Raw genomic sequence first — 27769 nt, forward strand, 5'->3', positions numbered from 1 at the left:
GATCATGGAAGAATTCTCGCAATTGAAATCCAAACACAAGGAGAAAAGATTTTGATATTAGGAGTTTATGCGCCAAATGATGGAAAATCAGAATTCTATAAGAAGCTGCATGAGACAATGATGGACTATCTGGACTATTCCAACATTATTGTGATGGGAGACATGAATGGGGTGGTGTCTACAAATATGGACAAATCCCAAAATCAAAACTTAACAACAGACGGCAGACTCCCTAAAACCTTTTTTGAAATGACAGACAATATGGATTTGATTGACATTTGGAGGACAAGAAACCCCTTGGGTAAAGAAGGAACCTTCTTCTCTGAGGCCCACTTGTCATGGACACGAATTGACCAAATTTGGATATCTAGAGGGCTGGCCCCGAAAACAAGAAAAGTGGAAATCTGCCCAAAAACCTGCTCCGACCATAATGCCTTAAAAATGGAATTGAGACTTTTCCCAACTGGATCCTTCAGATGGAGAATGAATGACACCTTGTTAAGAGATCAAGAGATTGTTAAGAAGGCCCAAAAAACGCTAAAGGACTATTTTGAAATAAATTTGAACACCACGGTGGAGAAAAGAACAATCTGGGATGCAAGTAAAGCTGTAATGAGAGGGTTTCTGATACAACAGAATACAATAAAGAGAAAATTTTGGAATGGAAAAAAGGAAAAATTTTTAGAGAAAATAAGTGAAGGAGAGAAAAAGTTGAGAACCAAACCGAAGTCAAAAGAGGTGCTAAGAGAGATCAAATTCCATCAAGCACAATATTCGAAACTGATCAATCAAGAGATTGAGTGGAAAATTAAACAAATGAAGCAGAGATCGTTTGAATCAGCAAATAAATGTGGAAAATTGCTAGCTTGGCAGCTGAAAAAAAGACAAAAGTTAAATACGGTCACAAACTTGGAGATTCAAGGAAAAATAGTTCAGAAACCAGAAGAAATAAGAAAGTGCTTCCACAGATACTTCAAAGAGCTTTACGTACAGGGGCCTCAGAAAGAACTGGAAATAGATCAATTTTTGAGGATAAATGGACTACCTAAAATAAGCCAAGATAAAAGATCAATCCTTAACAGCAAAATAACTCAACAGGAAATTGAAGGTGCCATCCAGAACATGCAGCTGGGCAAATCTCCAGGCCCGGATGGACTTACCTCCAAATATTATAAGACTTTAAAGGACTTTTTGATACAACCGTTGTTGGAGGTTTGTAACCAGATCATGGAGGGGAGAAAGGCACCGGAAACGTGGAAAGAAGCATTCATCACATTGATTCCCAAGTCAGAAAGGGAAAAGACTCAGCTTAAGAACTACCGTCCCATCTCACTCCTGAATGTGGATTACAAAATATTTGCAGACATTTTAGCAAATAGACTTAAAAATGTACTAAATGAAGTAATTCACAAGGACCAAGCAGGCTTTCTCCCTGGTAGACATATGTCTGACAACACCAGGAACATTATTGATATATTGGAGTTGTTGCGAATTAGAAACACAAGGGCTGCTTTAATCTTTATTGATGCGGAGAAAGCATTTGACAACATTTCTTGGATGTTTATGAAGAAAAACTTGAAAGGGATGGGAGTGGGACGGGGGTTTGAAAATGGATTAGAAGCAATCTATTCAGAACAAAAAGCCAAACTGATAGTGAACAATGTGGTATCTGAGGAACTCCAAATTGAAAAAGGGACACGACAGGGGTGCCCTTTATCCCCTCTGTTATTTATTTCTGTTCTGGAGGTATTGCTGAATATGATCAGGGAGGACCAGTTGGTGCAGGGTATAGTGGTCGGAGCGAAACAATACAAACTGAAAGCTTTTGCAGATGACCTAGTCATTACAGTACAGGAGCCAGAATCTAGCACAAAAAGAGTTCTTGAACTTATTTTGGAGTTTGGTCGGGTGGCGGGATTCAAGCTAAACAAACAAAAAACTAAGGTTTTGGCCAAAAATTTGACGCCTACAGAGATAGAGGGGTACCAGAAAGAGACAGAGCTAAGTGTGGTTAAAAAAGTGAAATACCTGGGGGTATCTTTGTCCACCAAAAACTTAAATCTATTTAAAGATAATTATGAAAAATGTTGGTCGGAGATCAAAAAAGACTTGGATATTTGGTCAAGATTGAAACTTACCTTGTCAGGCCGAATTGCAGCTATAAAGATGTGTGTCTTGCCAAAAATGTTATTTTTATTTCAAACCCTCCAGGTCGTGGACAGAATGGAATGTTTTGGAAAATGGCAGAAGGATATTTCTAAGTTTGTCTGGCAGGGCAAAAAGCCCCGAATTAAATTCAAAATACTAACTGACTCAAAAGAAAGAGGGGGGTTTGCCCTGCCGGATTTAAGGTTGTACTATGAGGCTGCAGCCTTCTGCTGGCTGAAGGATTGGTTTCTGTTGGAAAACACCGATGTCCTAGATCTGGAAGGGTTTGACAATGTTTATGGTTGGCATGCATACTTGTGGTATGACAAGGCGAAGGTTCATAAACTGTTTAAAAACCATATTGTCAGAAAATCAATTTTTGCCGTCTGGATGAAGTATAAGGACTTATTAGAAAGCAAGACCCCGAGGTGGTTATCACCAGTGGAAGCCAAGATCTCTAAAAAAAGGCCCAATATGGAGGCCTATTGGCCAAAATATTGGGAATTGATTGAAAGAGTTGGAGATAATTGGAAGCTCCAAAGCCAGGACAAACTAAAAAACAAGGTGCGAGATTGGTTACATTATGCTCAAATTCAAGAGGTATTTAAAATGGATAAAAAAGTGGGTTTCCAGTTGGAGAAATCGAAACTGGAGACGGAGTTACTAGAACCAAAGACTAAGGTACTTTCGAGGATGTATGACTTGCTGCTTAAATGGAACACACAGGATGAGACAGTTAAATCTGCTATGATAAAATGGGCACAGGATGTAGGACACAACATTATGTCTGAGGACTGGGAAAGGTTATGGAACACCGGTATGAAATTCACGGCATGTAGTGCCTTAAAAGAGAACATTATGAAAATGGTATACCGGTGGTACATGACCCCAGTCAAGTTGGCTAAAATATATCATCTTTCTGATAATAAGTGTTGGAAATGCAAGGAGGCAGAAGGGACATTCTTTCACCTCTGGTGGACCTGCCCGAAAGTAAAGGCCTTTTGGGAAATGATACATAATGAGCTGAAAAAGGTATTCAGATATACCTTTTCTAAGAAACCAGAGGCCTTTCTTCTGGGCATGGTGGACCGGAAGGTGCCAAAGAAGGACAGAACCTTGTTTATGTATGCAACCACAGCAGCTAGGATTCTTATCGCAAAGTTCTGGAAGACACCAGATTTACCCACACTGGAGGACTGGCAGACGCAGCTGATGGACTACATGGAGTTGGCAGAAATGACTGGCAGAATTCGAGATCTGAGCGAAGAAACAATGGAGGAGGACTGGAAAAAATTTAAGGACTATTTGCAAAAACATTATAAGTTGTTTGAATGTTAAGATTGCGCACGATTAAGAAACGTTATGCTTCTGCAATTTATTTTAAGTAAATGATAAAGTAAGTATTGATGGAAAAAAACGAGACAAATTAGAAACAAAATATTATGTTTATTAAGAGTGTTAAAACTAAATTACAAATTTTCGAAATTGGTAACATAATAAATTTAAAGGTATAATAAGATGGGAAACAAGATAACAAATTGCTGAACTGGTTAGAATAATGAATGCAATGCTGAGAGGATGCGAGGAGGTCCAAAAATGAGCCGTCGAAGGACGTTATGAAAGTATCTTAACTTTTTCTTCTTTCTCTTTACTCTTCTTCATATGTAAAAAAAAAAATGTTTCTTGCATGTTGCTGCGTAAATAAATCTGTTAACCTATGGAAAGAAACGCAATAAAAAATTTTACAAAAAAAAAAAAAAAAGGAATGAGCTATGAAAGGAGTGGTTAGTAAAACAAGCTGGCAGAGCCGACAAGACTTTTACTCTCTTGTCACAGTCATCCTTTTAGGCCTAGCATCCTCCAGAAAATATAAAGTTGTTTGTGCCACTGTTTGCTGCTCTCCCTAATTGGATAGAAAAGATGACAAATCCAAATCTCCAGATGGCTATCTTTGGAACATCCCCTAGAGATTAGTGAAAGACCTAGGAATATTTGTGGATGAACCCATAGACTGGCAGCTAAAAGCATCGGATTTGTGAGATGGCAGGATGGCAACATGGAAACCTAGTCCATTGTGCAGTTAATCATAATTGAGTCCACTATAATTGTTAGAGTGAACAGATCTTATACGTTGCCAGCTTTTTCACTTGCATGCAGGAGCACCTCTGCCTTTCAACACCTGCCATGACAAAAATAAATTCAGCTGTCAAAATTGTCTGTCTGTTCTTCCACACAAAAGCACCCTAAAGTAATGTTTCCAAACTTTCAGGGAATGCGAGACACCTGCACTGCAAAGTCAGCATAGTTTCCTGTTAGTTTCCAGTTGTAGCTTGTGTGACCCGTTAAGGCTTCTATGGTTTAGAGCCAAGTTTCCATAGGAACCACCTCTTAGTCTGCTGTCAGAGGGAAATCCATTTAGGTGCTCAGGGCAGCCTATTTTGGTATGTGGAGCACATTGAACAGCAATACTCAGGCATCATGCACACTCTCCCTCCTAATTCTGTTCCTCGGTTTGTTGATCTTCGAAGCAAGCTGTAACCAACATCCAGCGTTAAACACAAGAGTTCATGCTTGTTCTGGATTGACAGCCATTTTCATTTATCCTTGGGGCTGAATTCCTCTGTTTCTCACTATCTAGAGTGGCCTGGTGAAAAAGGCAACAGGGGGCTACTGCACCTTTAATAACTCCAGAGAAGAGGGAAATCCACAGAAAAATATTTCACGAGATTCTGAAAGGTGCATGTGCTCCAACAAAACAAAACAAAACAAAACAAAACAAAACAAAACAAAACAAAACAAAATCTGACCACCCCTAGGTGGTCTTACTAGTTGTCTGGTCCATTTTAATTCAATGCATTTCTGCCCAGAAAGACTTGAGGGCAACTATTCACCAGCTGTTCAGTAAGCCTGTCTTCTGTTGGGTGCTGAAGAATAGCTCCATTTTGGAAGGAGTTGAACGGCATGCCCCAGATACGAAAGACTATGTGTCCTATTAACATGCTGCCTTTTAAAATGGGTTTATACACACCACACAAGTGTTTCTTCAGTCATCTGTGGTTAAGATTTTGGCAGATCCAGATCCATAAGTTGAATTCTACTCTTGCTTGATGTTTTCTCAAGAGTAGAGACTGCTATAGCAGGCCAAATGCAAAAGAGGAGGGGGCTCCTGTATTTTTAACAACTTTACAGAAGGCAGAATTTATTTATTAGTTGTCTTCCATGTACATAATTTATTTGTCACTCAACTAGAACGCCTGTGACTAATCTGCAGGTAGAGTTGAAAACAGAGGAGGTGCATCATCCTTTTATTTGCTAAAAATGTATAGCATTTAGTAACAGGGGTGGGAAAGCTCTGGCCTGCCTGCAGACCACATTTGACCCATGATGCAAAACTCACTCACCTGCTGCACACCTGACATCAGGTGTGAGGCAAGCAAAGATGTGGCTGCCCTGCTGAAAGCAGGATTAAACCTCTTGCACATCAGCTGATGTGTGGGGGGGTTCAGTCCTTCTTGACTGCTATTGCCCTACCCCTTTAACTAATTTTGACAAGTGGGTGGAATAACCCACCTGTCAAAATTAGTTCCCTAGCTTATAATATTAATATCAATGACAATGATAATTCCTTTCAGCAGTTTACATAAAATTCACTTCCTTTTAAATATAAAACAGGTGCCCCAAATATCTTGCGTGTTATGTTCGCTGAAAACATTTATTTCGGTAAGCCCACTTATTTAATTGTGTACACTTGCTTTTAAATTTTTGCAGATTTTACCTGTGTTTTTATTGAAAATAACTTATACTGTTTTTGTACTACAGCTTAGGTTTTTTTAAAAAAACGAACTGGTTTCCAAACATTTCTAAATAAATAAAAGCAATAACAGTGTGACAATATTTCAATAACATTTCCTAAAAACAAAAGTGAACTATACATCAAATAAAAGTGAAAGTGTACAGAACAGAAAATTTAAAAAAATTAGGAGCCACAATCTAGCAAAACCTTGGTAAACATGTAAGTCTTTAAGAGATGTCTGGAAATCCCCACTGCCTCCGTCTCACTGAGAGAGGGCATTCCAGAGGGTGGGTGCTGCGCCCACAAATGTAGTGGCCGCCCACTGGTGGTGAAATGACCCACATCGGAAGATATTAATCATCAGCTTGGTCTGTACCAGGGAAGATATACCAGCAGATATATCTTCTAGGTGTGCCGCTGCCAATTTGTTTAGGGCTTTAAATGTCAACAACAAAACCTTGAACTTGACTGAGTACCTAATAGCCAGCGAGCGCAAATTTTTCAGCACTGGTGTAATGTCTGTAAAGTGCGTTAATGGGAACTTACTCTATGCTATGGTTTGAGGGACCTATTGGCATGCCAGAGAGTCCAATTTGTCCCAGAGGCCATTTTCCCCAAACCACACTGACCTGTCGAACAGCTGTCATCCCTGGGTGACATCAGCTGATGGGCAGGGTTCAGTTCTCCTGGGCGCGGCTTCGCCAGCCCTTTCCTTGTGCCAGTGAAGCAGGTGGGCAGGATCACCCACCTATAGTGACATCAGGTGAGTGACCCCCACTCCCGCCTCTCAAAGTTGGCCCAAGGATGTGGGGTGTGGCCGAGCCGGGCCAAAAATATTCCTGGCCCCTTCTCTGTTTCCTAGGCCAGTCAGTGTGTAGTGGTTAGAATATCTGACTAAGAAGAGTTCGAGTCCCTGTGTTGGCCTGAAGCACAGTGGGTGACCCTGGGGCAGTCGCCGTCTCTCAAGCGAACCTTCCTCACAGGGTTTCTTGGGAGGACAAACCGTGACGCGCAGGTGTGTGCCGTCTGCAGCTTTCCAGAGTGATGGTAGGATATGGATAAATAGTTTTCTTAGGGTTTCAGCCTGCAGAGCCCCTTCCCAGAGTCCTGGCTTTCTGCTTCGGGTTATCAAAATATATGGGCATCCTTCTTTAGCCCGGTTGCAGACAGTAGCAGCAGCAGCACCTGCCGTTCACGTCCACAACGAGGAAGAAAAAGGACTATCAACACAGGGAGGGGCTGATCTGCTGCTACTAATGCAAAGCTTATTGCTTGTCTCTCCTAACGCCAGGTGGCTGCTATCCAGGCCACCAGGAGGAGGAGGGCAGGCGGCGGATTTTATTTTACTTTTTTTTTTAAGGAGAAGAACAATCTGTTGCATGTCTCGTTGGAAAGAGTGCGAGGGGGCGCGCGGTGGTGGGGACTGAGATGGGTGTCTCCCTTATGGATGCCTGGAAAATAGGAGGAGGACAAGGAGGAGGGCGAGAGCCTGCTCGCGTGGCCTTCTGTTGACCCCCGGGGTAAAGCATCCGCTGCAGGGCAGGCGAAGGGTCAGGATCCGACGGGCGGAACCCCTGGACAGCTGCCTGCTCCGCCGGAGCAACCTGATCTGGCCATCTGGAGCGAGGAGAGCTGAGCGCCGCTGGCGCCGGGATCTCTGCTTTCCCGCCCTGATTCTTTGTGGGCGCCGCTGGATGGGTCGAGCTATCCGCGGGCAGAGGGAGCTAGTGGCCGCGCAGGACTCGAACCCGCGCCCGAGCCGCTCTCCAGCGGGGCAGGAAGAGTCGCGTGGGGCTCCTGTCTCCGCCCTGCACCACCAAGCAAGGTAAGCCCCCTCGCTCCCCAGGGGTGGTGTCGAGAAGATGGGGAAGGTTGGGGCAGAGGAGCAGCTGAGCGCGCGCAATGGTGAGGAAGATCGCCCTTGCGGGGAGCTTGTAGGATTCCGCGCAAGGAGCGCGCGTTTACCAGAACGGCGAGCTGTGCGCCCTGCTGCTCGTTGAGGCAGCAAGGGATCTGCTGCGTGTTATCTCCCCACCATAGGTGCCGGTGACCTGGGTGCTCGGGCACCCCACGAAGGGGCCGGGCACCCACAAATTTTGGCGCCAGGGCCATGTACGCTGCATGGCACCCACGGCCCCGGGCACCCACGGTCGTGGGGCCAAACTGGCACTCCTGCTCCCCACCACCGCCAATCCCCGGTTATCAGACTGAACAAAAACTCATGGCGCGTGCTTGCTGGGGAGCAAGCTGCATAGGATCGGGCTGCGCGCGTAGGCAGCAATCCTAAACCGCTTGTCGTGGGAGTAAAGTAAGATAAATGGACTTCAGTGGGGTTTGTGCAACTGAGTCTTGCGGGTGTTTTACTCGGTCCCCTTTGTTCTATGTGGCTGCCTCCCTAGTAAAGGAAAGAGTTGCAGCTATACAGCTGCAAATAAAACGTTTTAAATGTGTTGTAAGATGAAAGTAAGTGAGTTTGTTCACTGGCTGCTAATACAGTCGGAAACTTGGCAGTAGCCTCGGTTTGGTATCAGTGTGAAGTGCCATGAACCCTAGTGACATCATAGTAATAGCAAAATATTAATTTTAAATGCATGGGTAGTTAACGCATGTGTTGGTTTGTCACATGTACATGTGGACTACACATGACAAGAAGCAGGATCCAATTGCAGATGCAATTTCTCTCTTGCCCCATGTGCAAACACAGATCCCGGACTCTTACAGGCTGTAATGAGATATGGTCAGCTGCTGCATAGAAGGGAACCTGTTGCATATGAGCCTTGAGTCCCATCAATTTCAATGAAATGTGCTTCCAAGGCAGTGTGCTGCGTGTAGCAGGTGTGGCGCCTTCAGCTTCTGCACTCTTCACACCTCTGCGCATCGCAACTTTGTCTAGTCTAGAGGTCCACGAGTGGTTTGACCGTGAGAACATTTAGTATGCAGTAGGCAACATTACAAATATATATTGACAACTGCCATTATCCCAACTTTATATTGTTTACCTTTTTCTAGCTGGCTAAACTCACTGCCTGAATTGGTGTTGTAATAAGGAAGCATAGCTCTCGTGTTAATCTAGCCTGTTCTGGAGGGTCTTAACTGGCTTTGGGGGAACTAATCATGTTATGTACCGGTATGTGCAGTTGGAGGTGTAACAGTGTTTTAATGCCTGGAGCCTTTCCTTTCCTTGACCAGGTTATCTGATACTCTTCCTTAATTTCTAACTTGGATATCAGTACTCAGATAAAGCAAGCAATTCTTGGGTTACGGGTGACCCAGTTCTTTGGCCACTGATGCTTTGTTGTTGTCAGCTCTGACAAATAGACTTGAGCAAAGGTATTGATTTTTATGACACTTGTAAATGTTCATTGGCTTGTAAAAGGAAAATTAAAAGGTGCTTAGACTTGGGGATCTGGCTTGCTCTTCAGAAATGTTCATTGGGCATCCACTTGTTGAAAAATCACTTTGGGTTTTCGTTTTGTTTTGCTGCGTTTCTTAAATTGAGTGCTGCTAAGAGGAAAGTAAATGTGAGTTTGTACATGGACTACTGATGCCTAACCCCTGCTTAGCCATGCACAAAGCATAGGCACCATACAGAATGATAGCAGCTGCATCTCCTATATCAGTGCTTTCTAACCTTTGGTCCCCAGCTGTTTTGGGACTACAATTCCCATCATCCATGACCACTGGGCTTGCTAGGTAGGGATGATGGGAGTTGTAGTCCAAAAAAACAGCTGGAGACCCAAGGCAGGGGAACAATGTCCAATATTATTTACAATTCCTTAGTTCTTAGAGTAGGGAGAGGGGAATCTTTTTTTCTTACCATTGCCCTCATTCCCTGGGGGGAAACAATTGAGAGCCACATGCCACTCGGCCTTGAGCCAAAAAAGGTGGGGCCACTCCCTCCCCCCACCCAATTTATTGATTGAATAGCTGCAGGCCACTCCCCATTTGTGTGGGGGTTGCATTCTGGGTCATTGCGCATGCCAGCTGTTTGTAAGGCTGTCCCACCCCTGTCCCGCCCCCTTCCAGGGCCCAAAACAAAGCATGTGTTAGCGGTCGTGCATCAATTGTCAGATGTGTGCAAAATGGCCGCCACTTGTATCCCAACCTCCCTCCAAAAGAGCCCAAGGTGGCAAACCTGTCACTACTAAAACAATACAATTAAAACTTAAAAACAGTAAAAAAAACACCTTCTCGAAAAAAATTATTTTATTTATTAAATTTGTGTACTGCCCTTCATCTGAAGATCCCATGGCAGTTTGCAGCCTAAAAATACAAGATAAGAATGCAAAATACATAATAAAAACAAGGACAAAACAAAACTATAACCTTCCCCCCCAAAATGAACCACACACATCTAAAATAAGGTTACCAGACATCCCCGTTTCCTGGGGACAGTCGCCGGATTTATAAATCAGTCCCCATACAAAATCCATTGAAGTTGAAAAGTGTCCCCAGAATCATTGAAAAAAAATCTGGTGACCTTAATCTAAAAGGATATAAGATGTTAAATAGCCAAAGGCCTGATTAAAGAGGAACATTTTTGCCTGGGGGGGGGAAAGGAAGACCCAGGTAATTATAGACTGGTGAGCTTGACATTGATACCAGGAAAGGTCCTAGAACAGATAATTCAACGGTCAGTCTGTGAGCATTTAGAAAAGGATGCTGTGATTACTAAGACCCAACATGGGTTTCTCAAAAATAAATCATCCCAGACCAATCTGATTTCTTTTTCTTTCTTTCTTTTTTGGGAATTACAAACTTAGTGGATCAGGGAAATGCTGTGGACACAGTGTATCTTGATATTCTTGCGAGGAAGCTGGTAAAATGTGGGTTGAACGAGGTAACTGTTAGGAGGATTTGACTGACCGAACCCAAAGAGATTAATGGTTCCTTGTGATCCTGGAAAAAAAGTGGCAAGTGGGGTGCCACAAGGTTCTGCCATGGGCCCGTTGTTGTTCAATGTCTTTATAAATGACTTGGATGAAGGAACTGAGAGGATGCTCATCAAATTTGCAGATGACACCAAACTAGGAGAGGTAGCTAATGCTGCAGAAGACAGAATCAGAATTCAAAATGACCTTAACATATTGGAGAACTGGGCGCAAGCTAACAAAATGAATTTCAATAGGGACAAATGTAAGGTTCTGCACTTAGACAGTAAGAACCAGATGCACAAATATAGGATGGGAGACACCTGGCTTACTGGCAGTACATTTGAAAAGGATCTAGGGGTCTCAGTAGACCACAAGCTTAACATGACACAACAGTGTGATGCAGCAGCAGCAGCAAAAAAAAGCTAATGCTATTCTAGGCTGCATCAACAGAAGTCTTGTGTCCGGATCAAGGGAATTAATAGTACCACTCTATTCTGCCTTAGTCAGACCACAATTTTGAATACTGTGTCCAGTTCTGGGCACCACAGTTCAAGAAGGATGTTGATAAGCTGGAACATGTTCAACCAAGATGATCAAGGGTCTGGAAAATAAGCCTTATGAGGAGCACTTGAAAGAGCTGGGTATGTTTAGCCTGAAAAAGAGGAGACTGAGAGGAGATATGATAACCATTTTCAAATATCTTAAGGGCTGTCACATGAAAAAGCATGCATGTTTTCTCCTGCTCTGGAGGGTGGGACTCAAACCAATGCCTTCAAGTCACAAGAAAGGAGATTCCGACTAAAATTCTGGGGAAATTTTCTGACAGTAAGAGCTGTTCGGCAGTGGAACAGACTCCCACAAGAGGTGGTGAACTCTCCTTCCTTGGAGGTTTTTAAGCAGAGGTTGGATGGCCATCTGCCATGGATGCTTTAGCTGAGATTCCTGCATTGCAGGGGGCTGGACTAGATGACCCTCAGGGTCCCTTCCAACTCAAAGAGTCTATGATTGCAGAAAAGGCCAGTTCTTGTGTTGCCACCCTCTGTACCTCTCATGGAGGAGGCACATGACGAAGGCTTTAGAAACTCCTGGAATAAATAATTTACTCTCAAAACTAATCATTTCAGGGTTGTCAGGGACAGGTCCTTCAGCCATCGCATGTCTGGGCAAACAGATGTTTTTAAATTCCTCTGAAAAGTTAATAGCGAGGGAGGCTGACACATCTCACCAAGGGAGGGCATTTCAGAAACAGGGAATCTGCCAACCGCTTTTGGTTTGTCAGAGGCCTCTATTGAAATCAGAGAAGAGGCGATATTTGAGCTGACTACCTGGCTGACCTCTAAGCCACTATACCAGAAGTGGCCATTATGGTGCCCTCCAAGCTTCCATCATTCCCAGCCAGTATATGATTGTGAAGGTTGTAGTCCAACCATATCCAGAAGACAACACAATGGCTACCTCTGTACTATGTGGTCCTAGTGTTGTCTTGGCACTATCATGTGAATTTTGCCCCAGATAGCTGAGATTTCAAAATTATGTCTCTTACTCCTTTTGAAACTTTTTTTTAATTACAAATACTTGTTGGTAAAAATTAATTTTGAAACATAGTGAGATGTATAAACACATTTCTGTTCAGCTCCCTCTGTAATTGGGACGACTGTTCTCAGTGATGGTTTCAATGCAGAATTCTTTTTCCCCGCCAGGAGTTGCCGTTTGAGATGCTGCCCTTAACTGGCAAAACGATCATATTTGACAGCTTTCCTGATCCTTCAGACACCTGGGAAATAGTTGAGACGATTGGCAAAGGAACATATGGCAAGGTTTTCAAGGTGTTCAACAAGAAAAATGGGAGCAAAGCTGCAGTCAAAATCTTGGATCCAGTTCACGTAAGTTTACTTTTAGAATTGAGGCACAGCAGAAACTGTTGTAGCTTTAAGAACTATTTTTTATTCACACATTTACACCTTCAATCTGCATGGAGGGAGTCCAGATCTTACAGCATGGTCATTTCAAGAGGGTATTGTTCCCCACAGCAGTGCAGCACTGGCGTCAAAGTCATCTCCCCCAGCTAGCCTTCAGCCAGCCTGCCCAAGATGGAGCCCACTGTTGGTTCTCCCCCTGTCATCTTCCCAGCACACCTTGCTAAAGATTCTTTTCCTGTCACTCTACACCCAGTTACCCTGGCAACCTTCTATCTGCCCAGGCCCAAGATTCCTCCTAAATGGGCCACCAACACCTTTTGTCATGTTAATGTATCTCTGCAAGAAAGCTTAGCCTGTATTTTTCCACTGGCCTCCAGTCTTCCCTTCAATACAGCAAATAATCAAAATCCTGCCATTTATTAATTTATAGTGTTTATGTGGGTGTCCCCCATCTATAACAATATAGTCATTGCCTTTATTGGCTAGCTTATTTTTCCTCTGTTGTTTCATAAATTTGCCACAAAGCCCTTGTGTTCTTGAAATGCTGGCTGCTGTTTGAGAAGGTGGGGTGTCAGGTGCCAACTGGTCCATAGTTTCTGCTTCATGCACTGTGAATGTAATGCCCTCATCTGGGGAAGTTTGACCGCATAGATTATATCGCTTCCTTAAACTGAAGGAATCCTGAGTGTCTGAAGAGGGAGCCATTGCAATAAACAAGGTGCTTGAAAATTTCCATCTTTCTTTGAGAACACTGCACTGGATTGAACTGAAGAAATGAAATAACTGACTAAAAAAAAGCCAAGCAACTGCTATCAATTTACCTTTTTTTTTTTTTTTTACTGACTTAACTCATTTATAGGCTTGTTTTTTTCTTTTTCTAAATGCTTCTTGATTTTTACAGTGGTTTTAAGATATGTGAAATATAAAGAGAGGACGTTCTTAGCAAAACTAGGAATATGTGAGTCGGAACTCAAGGAGACCCCCTTTTTGTAGCCTGCAATGTAGAAAAACAAGAATAATGCTATCAGTATCCAACTATTGACATCCACTTGTTTTATAGGCTGCAGTTTCTTATAAGAACCTTCATCCTGGCTTCTAAAGGGACTTTGCAGCAAATGCACTAAGCCTTACTTCCTAGGATCAGAAACCCGGTGCCCTCCACATGTCATAAGACTACAGCTCCCAGCATCCCTACCAATTGGCCAAGCTGGCCTGGGGCTGATGGGAGTTGGGTACAGTATTCAGAGGGCCACAGGTCTCCCATCCCAGCTATATACACACTTAACAAGGAAATAAGTCTCACTGAACTCAGTGGGGCTTATTTAGAGTAGACGTGTATAGAATTGCACTGGGGAAAAGCCCCTAGAAGTGTTGAGTTCAGATTATACTTCTTCTCAAACTTCAGACGCTTATGGCTAGAAACCTTCCCCCAATTTCTCTTTTAATCTTTCAGTATTTTCTCAAAAGACCAATTTGTTTTCAGATTCTATGCAGTGCAAAACCTTTTGACTGTACATCAATAAGTATACCTAATAAGTATATTATTATATGTTGTCCGTAAAACATGTTCACAAGGTGTTCCATTAATTCACTGTTTCTTTTGCTTTCCATCCATGTTACTAGGACATTGATGAGGAAATTGAAGCAGAGTACAACATTTTGAAAGCTCTTTCTGACCATCCAAATGTAGTCAAGTTCTATGGACTGTACTACAAGAAAGATGTGAAGGATGGAGACCAGCTGTGGCTGGTTCTGGAGGTAGGTGCATTGCTTATTGGTTGGTTTTTGTTCTCCTTCTGGTTTTTAAGTGACCACCCCAACAGGACCTTGAGTGAGAAAGCTCAATGTCATTTCTAAAGAGTTTGGAGTGCCGCAGGATATCATTCTAATTGCTCTTAGTAGATATAGCAGAGGTAGACAGTGTAGTGTCTTAAAATGTCATTGGACTACCACTCCCATCAGTCCTAGACAGTGTAGCCAATAGTCAGGGAGGATGGGAGTTGTAGTCCAAAACATCTGGAAGATGCCATGTTGTTTACATCTGAGATACTACATCCAATTGACTTTCAGGACCCATCGTATCCCAATAGCCTAAATCATGCCTTAGGAGTCTCTGGCATAGCTGTCAACTTTCAGATTTGAAAATAAGGGATCAGCAGCCTCAAAAATAAGGAATCAGCAGCCTCAACTGTCCTGGGGACAGTCTACGGGATATCTAACAATCCGGAAAAGCAGCGGGAAACGGCGCTGGAATAAGGAAATTCACCCCCCCAAAAAAGGGAAGGTTGACAGCTATGGTCTCTGGTACCACTCCCTGTGTGATCATTTGTGTTTATGATGGCTTTTAGGTGGTTTTATGTGCAGATATGTGCTGCTTATAGCCAGAGCCAGCTCACAGACAAGGTGGGGTGAAACAGTCACCTCAGGCGGTGGAAATGCAAGAGGCAGGATCCTGCCCATCCGACCACTTCTGTTGCCGTAGAAACTCTGCTTTGCCACTGGTCTCCCCTGCACCCCTAAGTGGCAAAGCTCTCTAGAATGCCTCCCCTCTCTCACCAAGTCGGCTTTGCCACCTGGTGGGATGGGAGATTCAGGCAGGGCTTCTCCTTAAGGAGAGGCCATTGCTAAATCTTGCTTCCCATCACCTTATGGCAAGGCTTTGGAAGGCCTTTTCCTTGGAGGAAAGCCCTTGCAGAGCCTCACCTTTTTTTTTCATGACAGCAGAGAAGCCCAGTCCACAGTGAGAAGAACGCAGCAGATCAATGCAGCCCTGTAAGCTTAGGGCAAGCCCAGTGTCTTCTTGAGAAGCACTCTGGGGAGGGCCAACAGACTTGAGGAAAATATTCTGGCCTGTTCCAGGCATTGGCTGATCTCATGTGAGATAAAGATTAAGTGACTGGGCACCTCAGATCTTGGGGGGAGAACCTAGAAATGCCAGAGTTTGCCGGCAGCTCTGCTTGTCATCTTCATGCCTCGCTATTGCAGTACAGACAAGGAAAGACTGTTTCTGCTTTGTTTTGAGCACCTAAGCTGCTATTTAATGTGACAGTAGTAGTGTCTTGATTTGGCCCCGCAAGTCAGCTGTTAATCTGCAGCAGCATCCATAGACATCTTCCTGCAGAAAACCCCATTTTCAATGAATGAGAGTTATATAGTAGCTCCATTGACTTACAGGGGCGGGGGTAGGGCTGGGGGAGGGGCAGCTCCCCCCCCCCAATCAAGTAAATAAATAAAAATACTTACCTAACTGACCAACTGTGTCACAGATAACTCGGTTCTTTTTTTAAAAGATATTTTTAAAGATTTTTTAACATATTACAATAAAAATAGAAAAAAGAAAAAGAAAAATACAAAATAAAAACAGTTAAGAAACACCTTAATTTTCCGTTTCTTATTTTCCTTAAGCTTATTTCCCCGGACCTCCTCATACCTCCCTTTTTTGTATTCCACTTAAATTTATTAGTTCAGCAAATCCTTGCCATTAAGCTTTTACCCATTTACAAGCCTTTTTTCATATTCTCTTAAAGCATTACAGCTGGAAACCACTTAATTTCTATCCAACATCATTCTAACATCCATTAATTTTACAATATTTCTGTAAATAGTCTTTAAATTTCTTCCAATCTTCTTCCACTGACTCTTCTTCCTGGTCTCGGATTCTGCCAGTCATTTCTGCCAATTTCATATAGTCACAGATAACTCGGTTCTGCCCCCCCCCCCATAATAGCCCCCCTTCCGATAAATCCTGGCTATGCCCATGTTGACTTTGGAAAACAATTGCTAGACATTTAGGGAAGTCTCTGAAGGGTGGGTGTATTAACTCCCACAATTTTACTTACTACATTATTGTTGGGAAGCAAGTGAGGCCAGCAGCAAAATGTTGTGCTTTGGTTTTAGATGCCGGCCATGCCCTTTACCCGGGTATTCCATTCCATTCTCCCTCCTCCCCCATTTTCTGTCACACACACACACCTGCAAGAGTCAGCATTTCAGGGCCACTGAACATGCTCAGTCCCCACCAGGATGTTTTGAGAAGAGTTCCCCCCTCCCCCTTAGGGTTAATTCCCCCTGATTTTTTATTTTTTTCAAATGATTTCTACAAAGCTTTGACTTCCTGTAAGCTTTTTTCCTGCTTCCCTCTCGTTCATGGATGGTGCTGTTTTGGCTGCATCGACACTCATAGCCTGAACCCTGAGAATGGAGAGCACGAAATACGATGACTCATCTTTGTAGTTCAGCTGCAGGCCTGCCCTGATAAGTGTTGCATTATGAATTCTTCCTTGCAGCAGTCCTTGAAGTTAATTAATAATGCTAACCACACACACTACTAATCCCAAAGAATAATTATCATGGAGGATTATTGTGATCCAGTTGGCAGCAGTGTTTGCTAATTTAAAGCCCTGCCTGAAGTGATACTAAGTTATATTATTCGGCTTTGATCTCTCCCCCCGCTCTCTTTTAAGAGTTAACATCAAGCGTTTGCATTTTGTTCCCATTTAATTCCGCAGAAGAGATGTATAAATATTTAAACTTAACTGTAAATTCCTCAGTAGGCCTGTACTTTATCAGTTGTGAGTTTGGTTTTTATCAAAATAAATGGAACAAATGTTCTGTGAGGAATTAACAATGGGCTACAGGGATGTTTGAACACTATTTGATATGCAGAGACATCTAAATATTTGCATAGCTGAAACTGTGCTTCAGATCTCACAAGCTAGTTTATGGAGGCCACAGAATGTTCCTTCCTTACGATTTTTTAGAATATGTGTGTGGAGTCAGAATTGATATAGATTAGGAGAAGAATCATGCAAACTACCTTGAGTTCCTTAGAGAAAAAGATGGAATATATATAAATAATATATAATGGTTCTTATTATGTGGCCAACATCACTGTGTAAACCGGTGTGCTTTATTTGGAGCAGTGAATAATCCCTGGTTATATAAGGCTGCTTTTCTACCAAGTTCTGTGACTCGCTTCCTACCCATCCAGCAAGTTTTCTACTCCAGACTTCCCCAACCTGATTGTGGATGATAGGAGTTGTGGTTCAAAATATCTGGAGCACGCTTGGTTGGAGAATGCAGTTATAGTCTTTTCCCCTTTCCCCTTGAACTTGGTAACTAAAACCTTCGGCTGCCTATAAAACAGAACAGTGATAAGTGGTCCTTCTCAGAATAGAAGCCCCCAATTCATAAGCTCCCACAGTTGTCTGTAAAATAAATTGGTTAAGAAGGGTTTCTCCGAAGCGTGTCCCAGTCAACTTATTGAATATTAATTGCAGAAGTGGTTTTACTGCTTTTATAGTACGTATTCTACCTCATTGTATGCTGCTTCGATAGCTTCTGGCTGTGAAGCAGTTTATACATCTGCAAAATAAATAAATGGTGGCGCTCTCAGCCTGCGGCAAGCCAGGCATGGAAGTATAGGAAGATCCCATTGGCCCATCTAGCTCAGTATTTTCTGACTGGAGCTCTCCAGGATTTCAGCCTCTGTTCTCTCCTAGCCCTGCCTGGAGAGTGAGCCCAATACCTTCTGCCTGAAAAGCAGGTGCTTTGCCCCTGAGCTATTGCCCTTCCCCAAGATGTATATGTATATGTATATGTATATGTATATGTATATGTATATGTATATGTATATGTATATGCATATGTATATGAGAGCCATCACATGTTGCTTCTGTTCAGTCTCAACCCTGTTTGGGATAAGTGTGCAAAACAGTCCAGATCTATGAAGACCAAAGGTAGCAGCAGCCTGCTTCAACTATTATAAGTTTCTCAATTCATGAGACTTGCCAGAGAGCAGAAGCTGGTATATGTCATACAGAAAGCAGCCTCAGTTTTTCCCAACTGCTTCATATTATCAAGTCCACCTAATGGAAACATGTGAGTTTTGGTAGTAAGTAAGTTAGTAAGTAAATATCTGTACTTTTACTTAAAATCAAGAGTTCTGCCCCCCCTTTTGTATTTCCTATAAATGCTTGCTTGCATTTTGCATTGCATTTCCTTCTGTCCAACTCTATCTACCGTACTACATTTCCTTGTACATCTCCTTCCTTGGCCTAATCAGTTGTGCTACCGCCTGTGTGGAAACAATAGCCCAATAACAATGTGTACAAAAAGCAGGTTACTTGAACCCGCTTTATCGATAATGACGAAATGGTTCACTAAGGAACCCTTATGCCTGCTCACCGCAATAGCGCTGAAAATAGTGCTGCTTTGCTTTTGGCTGCATGCTCTAATTATACTACATAATATATTGTCTTTCAAAAGAAGCCGAGTATGGGAAATAAATGTGCAAGCCAATATAAGAGAGCCTTTTCCTACTCTTCAGACCTGGGTATTTTTCCATGCTGCCCTGTATAATTGCTCCTTTCAATCCAGCTCTGCCTTCTTTGATCCATTATGGCTCTAAACTAGCCTTGATTTAGCCATTTCTAATAACGAGCCGCGTAATGCCTCTTTTTTTTACTTCCCAATTACAGTAATTCCGCTCTTTTAAAATTATGTCCCCCTTTCTCTGCAAGATCAAAGATTTGTGACTACAAGTAGCCTTTAGAATACTGAGGTCTGGTAAATACTCGTAATTTTCTGGGGGAAATTACATATTACAATCCCTTGCTTGAGCAGACTGAGGGCATGAATTGTTGCCGACCCTGGGGTACAGAATAAAGGCCGGCTTTCCTAACACTTTGTTTTCATCACCATGTAGAAAAGCAAAAAGGCAGATGAAAGTTTAGGTACGAGTTCTTGGGTATCTGCACTACTAGTGTCAAGATTTGATTTATGTCCCGAGTCAGCTGTTTGAGAATCAGTCTTCTTCGTCCCAAAGAACTCTGGGTTCAGCCAGGTTTGATCTTGTGTCGGGATCTGAAACCACTGAGTGAAAAAGGAAGCTCCATTCTCTCTTCCCCTTCATCACTTATTATGGGGAGTCAAAATAGCTCTAGCCTTCCCCCTTCCTTTTGGGCAGAAGTGGATGAAATGTGCAGGCATGGTCATATATTCTGAGGGAGGTGGTGAAGCCTGCCATATTTCAGAGTGATAGCTCACTAGTGCAGACTTTACAGTTTTGGGTCACGAAAAATAGAAATAATTTGACCTCCCCTAATACTATGTGGGTTATTGATCTGAAAGATTTGAGAGAGGTAAGAAAGCTGGAAGATCAAACCTATTTGTCTGCATAAATTTTTGTGTCAGGAGTCCTTAAAATATACAGAGGGGACTTTTTTGGCTCCATGGCCCAGGAGGGTGATCAGTTGTAATTTGGTTGTAATCAGTTGTAATCACTAAACTGCAAACTATGGAGAGACCTGGTCTTAATAGAGATATTGGATTCCTGTCTCATTACATATGCTAATCATCTGCATGCTATCCCTTGCTTTTTCCTGTAGGACTAATTGCAGTCGTTAACAGTTCTCAACAGGTTTACCATACCCATAGAGTCAATCACCCATCTCCTACTACCCTCCTGAGAAAAACCCCACCCCATCCTCCCACTATATATATAAGGGTCTGGTTTCAGTGTATCTGTTTCAGTGTATCTGAAGAAGTGTGCATGCACACGAAAGCCTATACCAAGAACAAACTTAGTTGGTCTCTAAGGTGCTACTCGACAAATTTTTAAATTTTTTAAAATATATTTTGACCAAAAGTATTTCCCATAAGCTTGATTTCGCTTTTCACGAAGAAAAAGACTGCTATTTTATTTTATTTTATTTTATTTTGGTGTGTGGGTTGAGAGAACAGCACACAGCATTTTTTGCTGGGGTGTCTGCTTCAACATGGGGGGAAACTTGTAGAGAGCTCTTCTCAGGTAAGCCCCGAAACACTATCAGAAGCAATATTTGAATCAGTGTATTGATGAGTTGCTGATTCAGTGTTATATTTTTATTGCTGGTGTTCTGGTGTTTATATATGATTGTTGTGCATTACACTGAACTCCTTTGGAAAAAGGGATCATTTATAAATATCTTAAATAAAATTCAACATGTTCTGAATTTATATGTATATATACATGTATACATTAATATTACAATGAGAGATGAGATGATGAGCAACACATTTAAAAAGACCACTTTGCTGAAAATGTTGTAAGGAGTGGTCAGACTAAATTTGCATATTTTCATGTGCTAATACAAATGCAAATTCTAATGCTGGCCACAAGAAGATTGGACTTTTTTAAAAAAATGTCTTGGCAAATGTATGCAAGGTCTATGATGTCGTTCAGCCTAGAATCCTTGAATCATCTTTCAAAGTTACAACTTGAGCTACACAAGATGACTGGTCTCTTTTTCTTTAATTCAGTCCCTGGATACGGCCTCTAAATACTTCTCAGTGGGAACCTCTGGAAGGATTGAACAGCTGAATAGAGATCCAAACAGCATACATTTGATCCAGTACTTACATTTAAAGCACATGACTTTTCCCACAAAGAAGAGTTTGAGGGTGCTGGGAACTTTAGGTAGAAATCAGCATCAAGCTATGATAAATGTTATGTCTGGGCAAGCATTTCAACTTGCCAGATGGAATGACACACACACACACACACACACACACACACCCGCCTCTCATCCCCCAGGTGCTGTTCTATGGGTTCTCCTGACCCCCTGAGCTAATTTTGGGGAGTGTGTGTGGAGGGGGGAACCCCTTTGAGAAACATCTGGAGGGCTACAGCCATCCTACAGATTACAAGCTGGAGAATTCTGGCAACTATAAAGCTCACCTTGGTTTTGAGATGGGCAGCTCCTGAAGTTTGTTTACAAGCCAAGCTTGGGAGAACATCCCCACCGCTTCTAGTGTGAGAAATTGGTAAGTGGCTGTCAGTTTTCAGCCATCTGCTTTGCACACAGAAGGTCACAGGTTCTATCTGCAACATCTGTAGAAATGGCTAGGAGAGGCTTCTGCTGAAATCCTTAAGAGCAACTCTCAGCATGGACAATATAAGCTAGATGGGTGAATAGTCTGATTTGGCATAAGGCAGTTTCCGGTGTTCTTATGTCTGATGCTCAGTACTTGTTCCTCTTCCCACGTCCCTCCAATATCAAGAAAAATTATTGCTTTATGGGTCTCATCTTCTTTGCCTGTCTAGCATAGCTCAGTGATGGGCTAATTGAGAAGCAAGTGAACAAATGATTTTTTTGAATGACCAAATTTATAATGGAGCACTTGCTTCCAGTGCTTCCAAGTGTCATTTTAAATTGCAACCCCATCATCGAAATCATCCAGCTCATCCTGCAGTTTTAACTCATCATTCATCTGTAACACAGCCGGCACATTTCTATTAGCAGAGCACATGGCCTCTTCTCACCCCAGGTAACCAATGACTCAACGCGGGCATTAGGAAGCTGCTGTGCCTGTAGATTCAAGAATCATTAGCCCCAGTGCTAAGGAGTTCACATGTGGCAGAGGATGGAAGAGAAGCAGAAACAGGTACCCAAACGTTAGCCGAAGGTGAAAAAGAGCCTAGACCCAGACAAAAACAGGAGGCCAGCATCCCCCAGTCCTTCCAGACTTCCTCTTGCCCTGCTGTCCCCACCCCCACCCCAGGAAAACCCAATCTTTACCACTGAACAGGAGCAAACATCCATCAGGTTTTCTTGTGGAAAATGGTGGGACAAACAGAAAACTGCTTGGACATGTGCTTTCTAGACATGGGTCAAGAAGAAGTGTGGGTGAGCCCATAGACCTTCAGTTGAACACAGGGGCTTGGGTCAGTGGACCCAGACCTGTTCCCTGTTCCTCCACATATCAGGAGAATATGACTATGGCTTCCCTTGTGCTCCTGCCAATGCGTCCACCCAGTGCCAACCTCTCCCTTCCACTAAGTGGCAGTGGCCCTGAGCCTGGTACTGGGAGCGACCACACCCTTCTCTGCTGCTAACTGTTACTGGGAATATGTGATTTAAAAACCATTGCAGGTGGTTGTGTTAACATCTGGTTCAGTGAGCGTCAGATTAGCATTGTGACACATGTTCGTAGTTATATAGAAGTCTGCTGGCTCAGAGTGAGAGTTCCATTGTGCTCTTCCCCACTGCCCTCCCCAAATGCAATTCAAAGGTGATTCATAAGCATAGCAGAATATTTTAGGCAAATGGGGGTGAATTCTGTTGTTTCCATTTCCTTCTGCTCCCCAATCATATTTTCATGGCTATTGTTGCTAAACTGCTGTATTTTCAGCTGCACCAATTTAGACAGTTGACTGTGTGTTGTGTTGTGTGTTTGTAAAGACCTAACCTTTGATCTGTGCCTACAAAGACAGTCATGGTGTCTTGACACAATTAGTAAAAATAGACATAGGAACAGAAAAAATAAATTGGAAGGGACACTTTGCCCATGAGGTTTTCCCTGGGCTGTGGAGAAAATAGAACAAGGCTTATTTTAACCCTGGGAAGGCAGAGTGCTGCTTGCCCAGTTCAAAAAAGGACATGGAGGACTATGCTTCCAAATATTCCTTCTCCATTATGTTTTGAATTTCACTACAAATAAATGTGCTGGATGCTATGCAAAAAACCCATCTTTGCATACATCTGTTCCTGCGTGTGCTGAAGAGTGCTTCGGCTTCTTCCTTTGAGGATCACAGTGATTTTAACTTCGCCTGACAACTGCTTTTCAACGTCTTCATTTTATGCACCTCCCAAAGTGCCAGTTTATAGGAAGATCAAATAATAATTTAAAAAGTATCAGATACTAAGAAAGGGAGTTATGTGAAAGGCGTGTTTATTTTGTATGGTTGACAAGTTTCTTGGCGTGCCGACCTTTAATTTATGCTCAGTGTTAAAAAGGTGGGGGCACAGCTCAGCGGTAGAGCACTTGCTTGGCATGCGGAAGGTGCCAGCTTCAATCTCCAGGCAGGCCTGGGAGAGACGCTTGCCTAAAAGCCTGGAGAGCCACTGCCAGTCAGTGAAGGCAGTATTGAACTAGATGGGCCAACATTCTGCCTTGGTGTAAGGCTGCTTCCTAGGTTCCTAAGTAAACCCAAGATGGCTGGCATCCATCTGTCTCGGGAGACAATGGAGGACTGAGCCTTTGGAGGTGGTCAAGCTGTTGGATGTTCACAGTGCCTGCTGTGGCTGTAGAGATCAATGAGGGAGAGACATGTTTTGTTGCAGCTGGGGCAGATGAAGGTGTCCAGTTATGCTCCTGCAGATGCACCATGGCATTTCTTCTCTCTGCGCTCCTCCCAGTGGTCATTTCTCCTCTGATCACAGCTATGGATACACAACTTGACTGCCTGTCTCCAGGTACTGAGGTTGCCTGCAAGGGATTCTCACATGGCAGGGTTGATGATGCTGCCAGCCTTCATGTCACGTTTGCAGATTTTTTGGGTTCATGATCTCGGGTGGCATACCAAAACACAGTTTCTTCAGGTCCACAATCTCACGTGGTGACCCAAAACACACATTTTGGGGTACCATGCCTGAAAAACACCAACATTTTTCCAGGGTTTGGGATCTCGCATGGGTCATGTGATTCGTGTGGGAATGCAGACCCAGAAGATGGCGTCCCAAATTTGGACTGTGTCATGTTAAGGGTATGTGTTTGAAGGGTATGTGTCTTCAATCAGAAGAGAAAGAGACCCATCAGCGAGGAGCAATTGTGTGGATGGGAGATTGCATGTGTGCTTGTACTAGTAACGCACCACTTCTGATCCCTCACCTGAATTGAGTGTTCATTGTTGCTCATGAAAGGGCCAGGCCTTCTGCGAATATTTAAACTGATGAGAAACCCTGTCCTTGGATGGCTCACGCCCAACAGAGTCTCACTGAAGAGCACAGAGCTAACCTCAGCATATTATTTTGACAAATGGGCAGTCGATATGCCACAGATTCCCACAGGACTGCAAAACTTCCACTGAGTTTCAGTTTGTTTATTGGATTCACCATTGATTGTATGACAAGATAAACATGGACAATTAATGAAGCATTCAGCTGTCCTTAAAACAGACTGTCACATGAGAATCTAGGTGTAACTCAGCAGTTGCTCTTAAGCGCTAGGTTCTTTAATGTCCTGAAGAGAGCCAGTGTAGTGGTTAGAGTGTTGGACTAGGACCTGGGAAACCAGGGTTCAACAGCTGTGTGCCATTCACTTGGTGTCCTTGAGCCAGTTGTTGTCTCTCAGCTGAATCTAGGTTGCAGAGTTGTTGTGATGATAAAATGGATAGTAGGGAGAACCATGTAGGCAGGCCTCCTTGAGCTCATTGAAGGAAAGGTGGGATATAAATGTGGTAGTAATATTATGGTGATGTGTCTTGCACCTTGCTCCAGCTGGTTGATTTTGAGGTTGTAGTAAAACACCAAGTAGCTCCTATGAGGCTGAAGTGTACTCATGAGAGCAGACGTCTGCCTATTGTGTAGAGTAGATGCTTAGGTAGACAGACCAATTATCTTAGCTGGGAATAAATAAGAAAGCTCCCTATGGTCTTAAGGCGACCTATTTTGAGGGAGAGCTTTCAGTCCTACATGGTTTACTTTTTGATCCATCCCTAATCCATGGGAGAAAGTTAGACTATAAATATACAGTGGTACCTCAGGTTAAGTACTTAATTTGTTCCGGAGGTCCGTTCTTAACCTGAAACTGTTCTTAACCTGAAGCACCACTTTAGCTAATGGGGCCTCCCACTGCTGCAGTGCCGCTGCAGCACGATTTCTGTTCTCATCCTGAAGCAAAGTTCTTAACCTGAGGTACTATTTCTGGGTTAGCGGAGTCTGTAACCTGAAGCGTATGTAACCTGAAGCATATGTAACCCAAGGTACCACTGTACTTTTAAATGAATGAATAGTAACCTTGTTAACAAGCCTAATAAAAAGCAAAAGAAAAAATGTAATCATTACTTTCTCTTCTCTTCTCTTCTCTTCTCTTCTCTTCTCTTCTCTTCTCTTCTCTTCTCTTCTCTTCTCTTCTCTTCTCCACCAAATAGCTGTGTAATGGAGGATCTGTGACTGACCTTGTAAAAGGATTTCTGAAGCGAGGAGAAAGAATGAGTGAAGTTATTATTGCTTTCATTTTACATGAAGCCCTGATGGTAAGTAAGGAAATGCATTAACAGTTCAAATATTGGCTCTTGATTTTGGTGGAGAATTAATTTTGGTACAGAGTTAAGCACTGGAAAGGAAATGGGACACGGCCCCACCAACCTCAGTCTGCCCTCAGCCAGTCCTTACCTAGTCCTCACCTGCTTTCCTTCTTCCTTACTACCAGTCCGGTGGGTAGCACTGCCTAACAGGTTCTAGCAGCCTTGCATGCTGTTATATATGAAATGGAGATCATGGTTTAATAGAAACTCTACATGGTTAAATAAGCCTGTTTCGTAAACCATGGCTTGAAGTTGACTTGTTTAGAAACTGCTCAGAGTTGTAAAGTTGCAAGTAAGAGCTGCCAAGTCTATCTCATGGCTGCATGAAAGAAGGGGAAGGGAGTGCATGAGTCCAAGGCTTTTACACGTAGCACTAAACCATGGTTTAGGGTTACATACAAACACTGAATTTTGTTACATATTGCTGGTATAGCATTTCCTTCACCCCCATCTTCCTAACTACAGACACAGCAAATCTCAGGACAACACTGTAAGTTTGTAAGATTTATTGGCTTGAGAAATGTATGAGTTTTATTCATTAAGGATTTCCCCCCCATGCAGATGTTTACCATGAGAGATAATTTAAACTGTAATGGTTCACCATGTGAACTATGGTGGATTTGTACTATCGGTATATCCCTGAATTAAAAATGCATTAAATGGAATACTTACTAAGTTTACAAATATTTTGACAATTTCGTATTTTCTTTATTGAAGATAAATTCATTTAAAAACCACAAACTCTCTTTTCAGGGGCTTCAGCATTTGCATGAAAACAAAACTATCCATCGTGATATCAAGGGAAATAACATCCTTCTAACCACTGAAGGAGGTGTTAAACTTGTGGATTTTGGTAAGTTGCAATGTCCTTATGCCCTTGAGATGTCACGTTGCACTTGTCTGTCAAAAGCAGCCAACTTAGGGTCTAGACAAACATGACCCAGTGTGAGGTGGAATGAGCCTTGGGCTTCAATATACTCATGCCCTGCCTTCTCCTCAGGTAGAAGAAAGTTACACCTGTTCTGACCAAATACTGCACTGATTTTCACTTTGGGATCTGCCTAAAAGTAGTTCATGATGCAGTATCCTGGATTTCAAAAAGAAAGAGCAAAGTATATTTCCAGTTGGTGTACATGCACAACTTTGGCTTTACCCAGGGGTGACTGGTGTCTCCGCTAAAAAGTGGGATTCTATAAGTTATTGCCAAGTCATTTCCACCCATCCATGACACGAGCCATTGGTCCCACGCCCCTCCCATCAGACATTATAGTTGAATTGTGTTTTGGAGGTTCCTGTCATGCAGATTAACTCCATGTGGTGAGGTGACAGAATTTTGCATAGACTGTTGCATCCCCTTTTTTATCTGGTGGTGTTATTGCCAGTGCTGCAATTATATGACTCGTCTCCTGTTCTGAGAGTTGATCTTGGTTGTTTATAAAGTTACTTTTTGTGTGCAGGCTGATTTTTATTACTCACCCCTTTGGAGTTTTACTTAACCTTTTAAACTTGGATATAAATATTTGAAATAAATAATGTAGGCTCATGATGTATATACACTGACATAAGGCTAAATGTATGAGAGTCTTGTGGCTAAGGGATCAGTGGCACAATCCTATACATGTCTATTCAGAAGTTAGCCCCATTGACTTCAGTGGGGCTTACCTCCAGGAAACTGGGCACAGGATTGTGGCCAATATGTCAGATCAGGAAGGCCTCAGTTCAAACCTCGCCTCTGATGTGAATGCATGTTTTAGCCTTAGGGAAGCCACTCTCAGCTCAAGATCTGTAAAATGGGAGTAATATTACTAACTTGGGTGGCGCTGTGGATTAAACCACAGAGCCTAGGACTTGCCAATCAGAAGGTCAGTGGTTTGAATCCCCGTGATGGGGTGAGCTCCCATTGTCCCAGCTCCTGCCAACCTAGCAGTTTGAAAGCACATCAAAGTGCAAGTAGATAAATAGGTAC

The 27769-nt window shown here is 42.8% G+C and overlaps 1 protein-coding gene across 2 annotated transcripts in view; it reads left to right on the forward strand.

Annotated features, from left to right (window-relative positions):
* The first annotated feature begins 7334 nt into the window (after positions 1-7334).
* Positions 7335-27769, forward strand: part of MYO3A (myosin IIIA) — a 100688-nt gene continuing 80253 nt past the window's right edge. For both annotated transcript variants that reach the window (XM_081163134.1, XM_081163135.1), the window contains exons 1-5: positions 7335-7766; positions 12516-12698; positions 14358-14492; positions 25648-25752; positions 26557-26656. In XM_081163134.1, coding sequence (XP_081019260.1) covers positions 12531-12698; positions 14358-14492; positions 25648-25752; positions 26557-26656 — 508 coding nt within the window. In that variant the 5' untranslated portion in view covers positions 7335-7766; positions 12516-12530. The remainder of the gene's footprint in view (positions 7767-12515; positions 12699-14357; positions 14493-25647; positions 25753-26556; positions 26657-27769) is intronic.

The sequence above is a fragment of the Podarcis bocagei genome, assembly GCF_964188305.1.
Source record: "Podarcis bocagei genome assembly, chromosome: 12".
NCBI lineage: Eukaryota > Metazoa > Chordata > Lepidosauria > Squamata > Lacertidae > Podarcis > Podarcis bocagei.